Below are 12,861 nucleotides of genomic sequence, written 5' to 3'. Positions count from 1 at the left end.
ACTTTGATGTTAGTTCCATTTTGGATATGAAATAGTTACTTTGAACATAAGTGTTATTTTGGCATATTAGTACTATCCTAGATTCTTGTGGTTTGTTAGTGTCATTTTAGGTCTGCCAGTAGGTTACTTTGAACAATTATGGATTCTATTTTCATGTTATATTACTGGTATTTTAATGTATCTGATATGCATTAAACTACTCTCCTATGAATAATGGAGTTCCTGTTTTGAGACTTTGAGCATAAGAACATATGCAACCTTATTACATATTGTAACTTGTTGTCGATTAGAATGGAACTGTTGGCAATAAATAGTATAATCACAATCTAATTAATCATGTGTCAAATAATTTGATATTGTTATTATATTAAAATGTTAATATAATAAGGTCCTTACTGAAATTTAGAGATTTATCATTGTAATAGTGATTATAATATTGAGAGATAAATCTTTTATAAAATCTAAATTGTTCTTGGTCATCGGATTATTAAAAAAGGACATTAATAATCCGGAAAGATCATATATATATATATAATGGTTTTCATTGGATGAAGATTAATAGATCTCATTTATTAAATTATATATATATATATATATATATATATATATATATATATATATATGGTGCATATAGAGATATGACCATTAAACTGACTCACTTTGAGAATTTCTAATGTTTATAATTACCGCATATTTGTCAATAGGGTATTCTCAAGATGAACATAGTAATAGAGTTTCCTTTGACTTGCGACTATCATAGTAATTAACAATGTATTTATTATACTTTGATTCCGAACACCTAATACCCTAAGGTACTAGTTGAATGGATATTGGGTACAATTTAAACACTTGTAGATTTATTAGTGAATAAAGAATCCGTCAACTCTCAGTAAATAGTTTGAGCTCTATGATTATAATAATTGAGATGAATAAAACCTTGGTCAAGGGGATTAAATGAATGAAGAAATGAGTTTTTTAAGTCATTCACAGTTCATTATAATAATAGTAACAAGTTAGAATTTGACAATTAAACTATACTCTAGGGGTTAACCAAGAGCTGAAAAGATGGAAGGAATTATATTTTGTTCTTATCAGGTTCTTAGTAAAAATATTACTTTATACTATCGGGTCATTAAGGAGTGTTGCTAGACGCCAACCTTGATTATTAAATTTAGTATGACTAATTTACTACCCGCTTAGTATTGAACTTATGGGGTCACACACTAACGAGTGTTTTTGCTGTAGAATTATTTAATTATTATTTTGATTTTATCAAATAAATAATTATATTAATTCAAATGAAATATTATTATATTCTTTGCTAGCACCAAGAATATAATAATAGGATGATAATTGAGAATACTAAATGAGATTTGAGAATAATTAGTTATTCTATTTCTAAAGTTGAATTATAAATTTGGATGAGATCCTAACTAATTCTGTTTCAAATTGAGTTATGATATGATTCATAAATTTGAAGAATTCATATTTATAATTTCAAGATATGATTTAAATTTGAATTGAGATTCAAATTTAAAATCAGTAACAAATCTCATACTATATATATGTATGCCAAGAGTACAGGGAATGCAGGAGAATAAAACACAAGAGTTTTATTCCTTTATCTCTACACACATAAACGTATGTGAGCCTAATTATTGGAGAAGAATTTTATGGTATGAAAAGAGTTTCAAGAGGTTTCTCAATTTAGATTAGATATCCATCGGTCAAGGAGTTGACAGCAAAAGTTGGTCTCAGTGTGCATACGCATAAAGTCTTCGTACAATCGAAGAATAAAGTTTTTATTAAAGCATCTAAAAGTATTTAGATCTGATCTATAAATTATATTATTAGAATAAAGTTTAAGCACAAAATAGATCTTTAGGATTATTTTCTTTTCTTCCGCTACGTGTTATGAACACATGGTAATATAATCCTTCATGAACTATGATGGAATTTGGATGGAATTTGGCTACATTCAGCTTCTGTTGGTACAACCATTTTTAAATGCTTACCTATGTTCTATATAGCTTGCTCACATCACAACAACAATAATTCAGTCACAGAACAAGAATAAAACAACATCCATTGAATCATCTCAATTACAATGTTTTTAACATTACAAAGCAAAAAACAGTCATTGTTATACTCTTAAAATTGTTCACTATCTACCTACTTAGCCAAATAAAACACACTCAACCAAATTTAACCCAATCAACATACAAATGAAAATCTGGAATAATTCAACCCTCCTAAGATGCTCCTTCATTTCATTCACCATAGATATCACCATCATCGTCCTATCAATTTTCAGCCCATCCCCACAATTGACATTGATTCTGCTTTTCTTTTTTGGTTTTAAATTGCCCACCATGTTACTATTCTCCAAAAATACTTTTCCTTTCACACATTGCTCTTGTATTTCATTTAACCATTGAAAATACCCACATCGCATTTGTCTGTTCTAGCATGAAACAAAAGAATTCATGCATCAAAGAATGATTCAACGCTAAAATTGAATAACCAGAGACGACGAAACAAGGAGAGCTATTGGATTACTTTGTTACATATTTATCAGCACTCCAAGCTTACCTTCTATATAGGGCATCGTAGAAACCATCTATCAGGGTTGCTAGTTGTCTTCGACTTCAACGGAACCACTGGAATGGGACAAAAGCATGTTCCGTAGACTTTGCTCACCATATCTGAACCACCATCCACGTCGAAAGCTTGCATCGATGGCGACTTTCTCCCAGTTGCAGATTTTTCACAAACCGTAGCTGTATGCATCTTCCAATTTTGCAACTTGGAGTAAGAGAGCAGTTTAGGGACTAGGAAAAACAATTTGATTTAGGGAAAAATGAATATGAATTAAGGATTTTTCACCTAGGATGATGATTTATGTAATTCAAAATTCCAGCTAAAATTAAACCTACCTTGTCAGCAAAAACCGGTTGCCAGCTCAGTATCGTCCTCACTGGAGCTATGGTACGACGATGATGAGGACACGCTTGTCAATTTTTAAAATCATTCAGGTACCATTTTGTCAATAACAATAATGAGGTACCATTTTGTTAGCGTCAGAATCTTTCGAGTATCAATTTTGTATTTACCTCAAAAGAAAAAGATCCGAGGCTTAATTTAAGTCTTTAACTTAATTCAATCTTGTACAATTTTTAGCAATTTAAAATTGATTTTGGTTTAATTTTTCTTTTTGAAATAAGATAAGTCTCTTGATATTTATAAAATATTATTCAAGTGAGAGAAATAGATAAATAAAAAAAATAAAAGGAATTTTTTAATAAAAATATAAATTTAACAATGGAAAATAATATGATATAACATTATAACAATATGCAATTAGGATTTGGATTTTCAAATAGTAGAATAAATATTATATTTAATGGATTAAAAATTTAATTTATTATTTTTTAAAAATATCAATTGAACTGAAATTACTTATTAATTAAACTCAATACTTGAAATTAAATTTAGAGTAAAATATCATCTGAGTCTCTAATCATTTCTCTAAACAACTATTCATCCCTCAGTGATTTAAAAATGACAATATAATTCTTAATCATTAATTTCATCAGACTTTTTGATTCTTCTGTTAAACTCTCATCTAGAGTTAACATATTATTTTGTCTATGTGTAATATTAATCAATTACATATCAAAGAATCATTTCAAGGGACAAAATGTCTCCTGTTGTATCAGTAATTATAATGAGTAAAAAATGTGTCTATAGCTCAATTAAAATTTTTTTATTAAGAGTATAATTTATTATAAATAGTATAATAGTGATAGAATTAGATAACAATGAATTGAGTAATTTATATCTTTTTTATTTTAGAATTTCACAATAGAATTATTCTCTCCCTCTTGATTCGCTCTAATTTCTCTCTGATTGATTAATTTTTTTTCTATTCAATTTCTTTCCTCTTTACAGTAATATGCTACCGTACAGTAGTACAAATAAACCTTTGAAAAAATTTGAATGAGACGCTTAAACTCTTAACTAATTATAATCATAGATACATAAATTCATAATAAACCTTAAATGGGCTTTTTCTTTTTTGTGTGGGAAGCTTTTGTACTGGATTGTTCTTCTCCAGTAGGTACTTCAGCTTCTGGGTATCTACATTTGAGTATCAAGTTTTAAATTTTAGGGATTGTGTTTCTATATATTAGGCTGCAAATGGGATTGTATGGTACTTGTTGGTTAAGCTTCTAAGAAGAATCAAAGAACTAAGGTTGCTACAATCCAAGACTAGCAACCAATCCAACTGTAGGTATAACGACTTGTTAAAATTTAGAATTATTTGTCCTATTTTATGGTTTATTATGAGTATATATATATCTATATTTCATTAAAATTTTTTCAGATTTACTTATTCTATTTTACGACGGTATATGACTAACATGATAGAAGGTATTTTATTCTTTGGAATGGTTCATTGACATATAATTAGCTAACATTACACATAGATAAAATTTGTTAATTTTGGACGAAAAATTCATCAGAAGAATAAAAAATTTGATGGAATTAATAGTTAGGAACTGCATTATTATTTTCCAATCGATAAGAAATGAATTGTTATTTAGAACAATGATTAGGGGTCGGAGCAACATTTTACTCTTAAATTTATTCCATCCGTACAAAATCTTGAGTTATCATATTTATTAACTTATATAAGTTTGGCTGTTAAAAAATTCACTATTTAAATTTAACTAATTTCGAAGAATTTGTATAAACTCTCGACTTGATTTAAAGAAGCCAGAAGAGCTAACATAACATTTACAGATGCCAATTGAGAAGTTATGCAGCTACTGCAGAAACTATCATCAAAGTAAGAACTAAGAAGCATAGCATCAGCCATCAAGCATACTAATGTCAAAAAGAAAAAGAAAAAAAAAAAAAACTCAAGATAGACCCCTCATTAAATTTTACAGTAAAGATTAGTAAACAAGAATTTTGTACAAAAAATAAGTTACATAACTCCCTGAACTAAACCAATATGGCAATGGGAGTTTAGAGATTCAGTCCATTGTTAAGTCTGCATTTTCAGTTCTGACTTCTGACCTTTTATGAACTGTTGTCAAGTCGACTAGATGCCGCATGGTTGGCCGGCCATGGGGACAATTCCATGGAGATTTCAGCTCAGCCAAATGCTCAAGTATCTGAAAAAACACAGTTATTACAAGATTCAGACTCAGTTTGTCAGTGTGAAAAGATTTGAAAGTTCTATTTTGTTTTGATTTGGTGTCCCATTAAACCTACTCATGCTACTCCAATGTGTGCTTGTGAATTTTTCATGAAGAGGAAGGGGCAGTGCTTAAAATAACACTTATTAGTACCTTCTGCATTTCATTTCTTCCAAGTGAATCACCAATCATGATTGATGATCGACAAGCACGCGATGCCAACATTGCGCGAACTCTTGACGGGCAAAGAGAATCTGATGTATCCATTTTATAACTACCAACAATGTCACATTCCCCGTGATCATCAGACAGGGTAGAAATCAGCTCCTTCACATCTGTTGGGAAAAAACACTTATCAGTTATCACCTCAAGTAACATTATCCTTATTTTTCTGTTTTGTTTTCTTTTTATCTATGAAAATAATAATAGTAATAATAAATGCAGTCTATAAATCATGTCATAGAGTATATAACTCACTGTGATTAATCAAAATCTCTAAAAAGAATACGTATGCACAAGAAGAAATGCCCGCAAATTGAATCACGTATCAATTTAAGCCATTTTAATTAGGCAAAAATTTCCAGATTGGGATGACCCATCTCCTAATATCAGTACAGTATTATGATGATCATGATGTCACAGACTGAGAATCACATATCAAATGCACACAGGATTTTAGGGCTGAGGCTTCCTTGACCTACCTTCGAACGTATAAATCAATAGACATGGTTAAAATCCAAAAAAAAAAATCCAAAGAACCTACCTTCAACTCCAAAGGCTATATTTTTACTGAAAGGGATGGACTTTAATTTATAACGGCAGCCAGGTGGTGCATTTAGATCTTCTATCAAAGTAAAGCCATTCTTCCTGAAAATGAGTAACTGATGAGAGAATACCAAAACAATTTTTCTAAAGCTCAACTCCATCAGCAACTCGTGACAATCAAAATTAAATGAGGAGGTGGTAAGAGACAATAGAGCAGCAAGACTGGCTATATTAAACTGAAAGCATAATCTGTTTAATGCAGGATTGATATCAGGATTCTATTAGTGAATTATGGCTTCTGACAAAAACCTGAAGGAAGTAAAATCAGCTTATCATCATTGAATCAACATGACAATTTATACCTGATTATGTCCATATGCATTGTAGCAACTATTTCTTCTTCAGGGGATAGCTCCAATTTGATTGGCCTACATAGTGACAAAGTGGTTCAGACCTTGGAAAGATTTAGATAACGAACAGAGAAGAAATACAGTACTCTATTTTGTGGAATCTGAGTAGTGTACGTGAAGAAATATATCCTCAATCACATTCACAGAAGTAGTACTTGAACAATGATATTTCAACCCGAATCAAACTCTAACTTTAAAATCACCTTCACACTCCTCACCTAAGTAAAGGCTGCTGGTTCAAGATGGTTGACTGTGAGAGACGCTCAAAATTGTATTTCTCATCAGCAGCATGCTGAAAATAAGCTTTCATTACAAACTATGATTTCTAAAGAGAAATTTCGATTATAGCAAAAGAATCATCAACATAAGATTTACCATTCAAGGGGATGCGAAGAACAGCAGATTCAACAATTTGAAGGTAAAAAAAGGGTTTAGAAATTACCTGGTCTACAATAAATAAATCTTGATCCAATTTAGCTATGATAAATCCAAGATTGAATTGGCCGATCACCTATCAAAGCATTACGTCCAAGACATCATCAATAACTACATTATATATTTAATCTGAGAGTGCTTGTATGGCTGAGCAGCTGAAGAATAAATGTAATTTTGCCATGGTCGGGATAGACATGCAGCCCTTTATGCTCCAAATACAAAAATGACTTGGGTCGAATATCGTGGGAAAAACTTAACAAGCAGTTTAACTTCACTAGTTAGAAGATAGAAAACAGCCAAAAAAAAACCCACTAGCACATTTAAAAAATGGTTTTACTGACAAGTTTTCTAAGAGCAGTTGTTAAGAATACTAAACTAGAAAAGCTTTTTATAGGAATAAAATAAGACTTTGACATTAAAAGCATACAAAATTTCTACTTTAGTAATCCAAACAAGTGCGTTTGGCAAAAACCTTTAAATTAATGACATCATCGATTGGTATATACAAAAAGACAAGCCTCCTAGAAAGAAAAGACAAACAACCTATCCATGTAATTAGTATTACAACCATATAAAATAATAATATGAAGTACGGTAACAACCTTCATTCTACTGAAGTCTTCCTTCTTGAAAAATCTTTCCAACTCAATAGTTGCTGCAGCTAAAACCCTTTCTTTCTGATCTTCAATTTCTGGTTGTGAAAGCTCTAAAGTTGCAGCGGCATAGCAACTAGAATAATTATGAGACACAGTCAGTACAAGATTAGCTTAATATTTCATACAAGGATACCACCATTCTACCTTTTGCTGCTATTTTTTCTGCATCTATATTCACTGGATTGCAACATAGCAAGCCTCTTCTCTCTCTTTTTCTTAATGTCCTGAAAGGAAAATTGCAGGCTGGAGAACATCTTCTTAGCAGAAGACTTAGAAGAATCTAACCGTACAGAAGCTGAACATAATGGAGGATCTGAGTTTAAAGTATGATCTGTAGTCTTGATCAAATCATTGCTAGAAGGAGCTATTGGTGCTTTTTCAGCTTTATTATTCTCTTGATCTAATTCCTGTAAACCAGCACATGCATATATGAATATCACATCAAAAGAGAATCACAAAATTTTATTTTCAGTTACTTATATCTTTACCTTTCTTATTGGATAAGAATATAAATTTTATTGGAAAGAAAGAAAGCAATCAAAGTAAAGAAGAACTTCCCCCTAGACAAAGCAGCATAAAATGCATAATGAATATGAGGCGAAGACATTAATACTGTGTGGAGTATATATCAGGAAACTTCAACGTAAGTGCTCCAAATAGAAATTTCAACATCAATAATTGCATAATTAATACATCAATATCAATATATAGTATCACATGCAATACTATTCTTCAAGAACTAAAAAGTCTAGACATTCGAAATTGGAGCAATGCTGGAAATTTGACTGCAAACCCACATACCATTTTACACACTCCATCAGTACAGTCACTTCTAACAGAATTTTCACTTTTGTGGATGACGTCATCAGGATTAAGTTTCTGCAAAGAGTCAATCTCAATCTCCTTAGCATTTCCATCAATTTGGTCAAAATAAACAGATCTAGGAATAGAGTCATTTGTTTCAGCATTTGCAGTCCTGAGGTGACACTGAGGAGCTTTATTTCTAAGAACAGGTACTTCAGATAAGGCTGTAATGATGTCATCATGACTTCTTTTATTCACAGAAACAAATTTGTTAAGAGTTGACTGAACATGTCTTGATTGGTTGGCCGAATATTTGTTAGAAGTGGTCCCACTCTCAACTCGCCTTGAGACATCCGCAACTTGATCAGGCATAATACTACCAGTGTGTGTCAACTGTCTTCTACTCTTGTCATCCTTTAAAGAGATGTGTGCTCTAAGGGTAAATTCTTGGCCCACTATACTTCTATCAGTGTTAGGAATTTTCAGTGCTTCAACATGAGACCCCTGACCACCACTAACAGATTGAGCAAAATTGTTGGAATCGGTAATATGCCTCGCCTCACGCTCATCATCAGAAATTTTATCATTGTTGCACTCAGTATTATTCTTCTCCTTGTGCTCATCCTGGGAAGTACCATCATCATCACAATCAATATTATGTTCTTCCTCAGGAAGACTACTATTTGGAGATGACGGTTTTGTTATGATAAGAGATTTCCTATGAGAAGAACCCAACTCAATGCAGTCTTCTTTGACATCCGGCTTCTCAACTTTATTAACAGAATAAGAGACATTACTTGGAGAATAAGTTTGTTGTAATCCCTCTCGCAGGGCTTGCAGTATGGCACTTTCTTTAGAAAAAAATATTTTTCTTTTATCAGGAGTTACATTGACATCATATGCTCTTGTAGGAATGGTAAAATTCAATATTGCAATGGGATATTGTTTAGGGTTTGCACCTTTATATAACTCGTTGACAAGTTTGCTGATTTTAGGCATATCCACCGGTCTACCATTCACAAAAAGATACTGCCTATCTCCCAAATTCCGTCCACTACCCTGCCCAGGCCTAGAGATGAAACCATCAACTTTGCAACCATCTGATATACATATTGTCAATGGTTCTAAGCAGCTGAAAGTATTCATGCCAAGCACCGTGATGATGTTATCTTTAAGAGAGTTACTTCCTTGCGTCTTAAGCACCACAGACCTTACATTTTTCCCAGTTGTATTGGTGCAGACAAAGCGAACGCCTTTTGCAATAAGGGCATATGCCTGAAGAGTACTTGTTAGAAGTAGACCATATTAGTAAACTCAATGAATCAAGAAAAACGTGGCAAGCAAAACACGAAAGGAAATCTGGAGACATATAAACTATACAGAAAATCCAAAAGCATGAAAAGGAACAAAGGGCATGAAAGTTAGATGACCGAACATTTTAAGTTTTTTATAGTTTAACAATAGAAGCTAAAGGCATGTTTCACCTCAACCAGAAAAGTTCACCTAACCATTACAGTTTTTAGCCTTGGTGCCTTTAATTCAACCACACTAGTTAATACTTACTAGATCCTTAAAGTAGTTCTCTAGCAGTATTTTTGGTTTGTTTTTAGCTGAGATAAGAAATGAAAATAGATGACAAGCCAAACACCACCCAAGTTTTATTTATTTTCAGTAAATAAGTGACTTTATAAAAAGAAAATGAATTGAAGTTTGTTTCAACTCTTTTCGCACAGAAAACAGAAACTTACATTCAACAGAGAAACCAGCTTGCCATATTCCTTGCGTATGTTACGGCTAAATTCCTTGCTTCGAACTGGAAGATTCGAGAACAACTTCTTAACTGTGACAGTGGTTCCAACTTGGCGAGCAGTCTTCTTCTCAGCAACTAACAGACCGGAATGGTCAAAAGTCAAGTGCGTTGCAACTGTCTCATTCTTCGTTCTTGTCTCGACGCTCAAATTCCCCAAAGCACATAGCGAACTCAGTGCCTCACCTCTGAATCCAAAAGTAGTCAAAGACTCAAGATCAGGAAAATCTGCCAATTTTGAAGTATGATGCTTCAAAGCAAGAACCTGCAACCATTAAACATGTACATTGAAATTAGCTTACTTTTCAAATCCAAAACAACTCATAATCCTTCACTTGAAAAGTTACATGCATACAAAAAGTTAGCTTTATCAAAAGTTAACACATTTGCCATATTTAGAATATTTAACTCCTCGCAATCCTTTAATCTTGTTTTTCATAAGAGTACCATGGCACCTTGCTACTTTCTTTGAAACTCAAAATTTGCATACATAGAAAAGCTAGCAGTATCGAAAGAAGTTACCACCTTTCGACTAATGATTTGCAGTAATCTATCTCAAAAAAAAAGTATTAACATGATGGGAAAATTTTCATTTTCAGGATTAGTTAAGTTTGAATTATCATTTCACATTAGAAACCAATCCGAAGGCTAATTCAATTTCATTTAAAACCCTAGCTCCCAAAACCTCCAGACCAAAAAGCAGCTTTAAGTCACCTTGAAATTGTTTGGGGAAATGCCGGAACCATTATCGATGACCTGGAAAGAATCTTCGCCGAAGTCCTTGAGAACTATCTCGACGGCAGTGGCGCCGGCGTCGAGGCTGTTCTCAACGAGCTCCTTGACGGCGGAGGAGAGGTCGAGGATGACTTGGCCGGCGCAGATTCTGTGCACGACGGACTTCCCTATGGGCTTGATGAGTTGCGGCTCATCCGCCATTGATGACGATGTTTCAGTTGCATGAAGCTCCTTCAACATTTGCCGCCAAAATTGCAGCGGGAATGAAACCTCAGTGAGTGACAAGGAAATTGAGGAAAATAATAAAATAAATATGAGACATATTCATACTAAGGTATAGATAATTGAAGTCAGTCACCAAAAAAAAAAAAAAACATTGAAGTCATAATCCAAAAAGTGCTAGTCTATTTTTAGTGGGCCTCAAAGGTTAGTTCAAATTCAAAAAGATCAATGAGGTTTGGGGATGGAAAGTGCAGCGCCTCTCTTGCACAATGAGGATTGTCGTGGGAGGTTTGGAGTTCTGTTGGGGCCTGGGTTTTTGTTGGCCCAGCTCTTAGTCCAAAAAAAAATTCAAAAAGGTCAATCCCAAAACTACATGGGTTAATCTACTTGATATCCACTCATAGGATAAACTATCCATTATTTCTAGTGAATAAATTTAAGAGTGATGACTAAGTTATCACTTCTTTTTATAAATTTCTCATTATTCATCAATCTTAAAGTATTTTTTAATAGTAATTTTTTAAAATTTTGTTAAAATTTTTATTAATTTAAGTATTAAAATTTTTTGTAGGTATTTTTTATTATCTACCAAAATTTATTCGAAACCACATCCAAATCATCTTGTTCCATTTTCGTCTTCTCTTTCAAAGCCCAATTCACATACAATCCGTTTTAGGTACGTTCAAAAGACTGACGTCGTTGCCAAAAACTTGAAGATTAACCATCAACCATAATAGACGTTCATCCAAGAGATGGATGTATGGCATCTGATTCAGGATCACAAAGTAGAGATCACTACAATTATGATTGGGCACTTTTTCTACCTCGACATTTCAAAAAAGATAAAGGTCTTGCTGATGAAAGAGATAAAGGGGAGCAAGGAGGACAAAGAATGAGCTTGTTCAGATTCATAGTTTTCGAAGAAATGCCGCAAAGATTATGAGCCCCATTATATTCATGGCACCAAGGACGACTCGAATAATTAGAAATCGAGTTAGAACGACAGCGAGAATATGAGTCGCAACTATGAAGAGAGTCACACAACCGTAAAAATCTTGAAGAAAAGCTCAAGAAACTGGAAACCGACTTAAGAAGCAGGGGAGATCGAAAGAAAAATGATCCAATTTTCTTTGGGAGTGATCTTTTTTTTAAAGAATCATGCGCGCTAAAATCTCCAAAAACTTCAAGAGCCTTGACATAGACCTTTACAATGGCACAACTGATCTCCGACACCATCTCAACAATTTTAAAAGTTGTATGTATTTAACAGATGCGTTTGATGTAACTCAATGTAAGGCATTTCCGACCACATTAATCAAAGCAACTATAAAATAGTTTGACAATCTATTCTTAAAAGCAGTAATATGTTTCGATGATTTGGCCAAAATTTTTTCACCCACTTTTTCATTCAAAAAGACAAAATCAAGCATGTTCCAAATTTATTAGGGAGAGGTCCGAAAAATGATAGAAAAATATATTAATATATAAAAAACTGACCAACTAAAAAAATCTCATTGAAATAAAGAGGCTGGCTAGATTGATAAAAAGGAAGAACAAATAAAGAACGAAGACTATACTAATTAGCCAAAGAGGCACCACTCCTACATTTCTTTTAAGAGTGTCTTTAGGTGAAGTTTATAAGGATATTTGTCTAGTTGAAAAGTTATCACCTCCACGAATTATCCAAAACAAGAAAAGAGACAACAAGTCAAAATATTACAAATACCATTGTATCTATGGCCATCACACTAATAATTGTTATGATCTTAAAAAATGTCATTGAAAAGGTTACACGAGATGACAAATTTGATAAATATCTG

The 12,861-nt window shown here is 32.8% G+C and overlaps 1 protein-coding gene across 3 annotated transcripts; it reads right to left on the bottom strand.

The window, feature by feature from the left end:
• Nucleotides 1-4,765: 4,765 nt before the first annotated feature.
• PMS1 (DNA mismatch repair protein) lies at nt 4,766-11,150 on the bottom strand. Of its 3 annotated transcripts, XM_021116471.2 has the most exons (12): nt 10,799-11,123; nt 10,026-10,349; nt 9,237-9,552; nt 8,275-9,128; nt 7,618-7,880; nt 7,420-7,546; nt 6,825-6,893; nt 6,601-6,674; nt 6,335-6,400; nt 5,971-6,074; nt 5,361-5,542; nt 4,766-5,183 (listed from the first exon to the last, which is right to left on the bottom strand). In XM_021116471.2, exons 1-12 carry the CDS (start codon nt 11,057-11,059, stop codon nt 5,043-5,045), a joined length of 2,781 nt encoding a protein of 926 aa, XP_020972130.1. In that variant the 5' UTR covers nt 11,060-11,123; the 3' UTR covers nt 4,766-5,042. The 3 variants fall into 3 exon arrangements, 2 of the variants coding, with proteins under 2 accessions (XP_020972130.1, XP_016184416.1); XM_016328930.3 differs by having other exon boundaries at nt 8,275-9,552; nt 10,799-11,150; XR_015904967.1 differs by having other exon boundaries at nt 4,912-5,183; nt 5,685-6,074; nt 8,275-9,552; nt 10,799-11,150.
• Nucleotides 11,151-12,861: the final 1,711 nt, after the last annotated feature.

This window comes from Arachis ipaensis, chromosome B2, assembly GCF_059453495.1.
Source record: "Arachis ipaensis isolate K30076 ecotype BB chromosome B2, ASM5945349v1, whole genome shotgun sequence".
NCBI lineage: Eukaryota > Viridiplantae > Streptophyta > Magnoliopsida > Fabales > Fabaceae > Arachis > Arachis ipaensis.
This window is presented reverse-complemented; position numbering and strand designations above follow the sequence as displayed.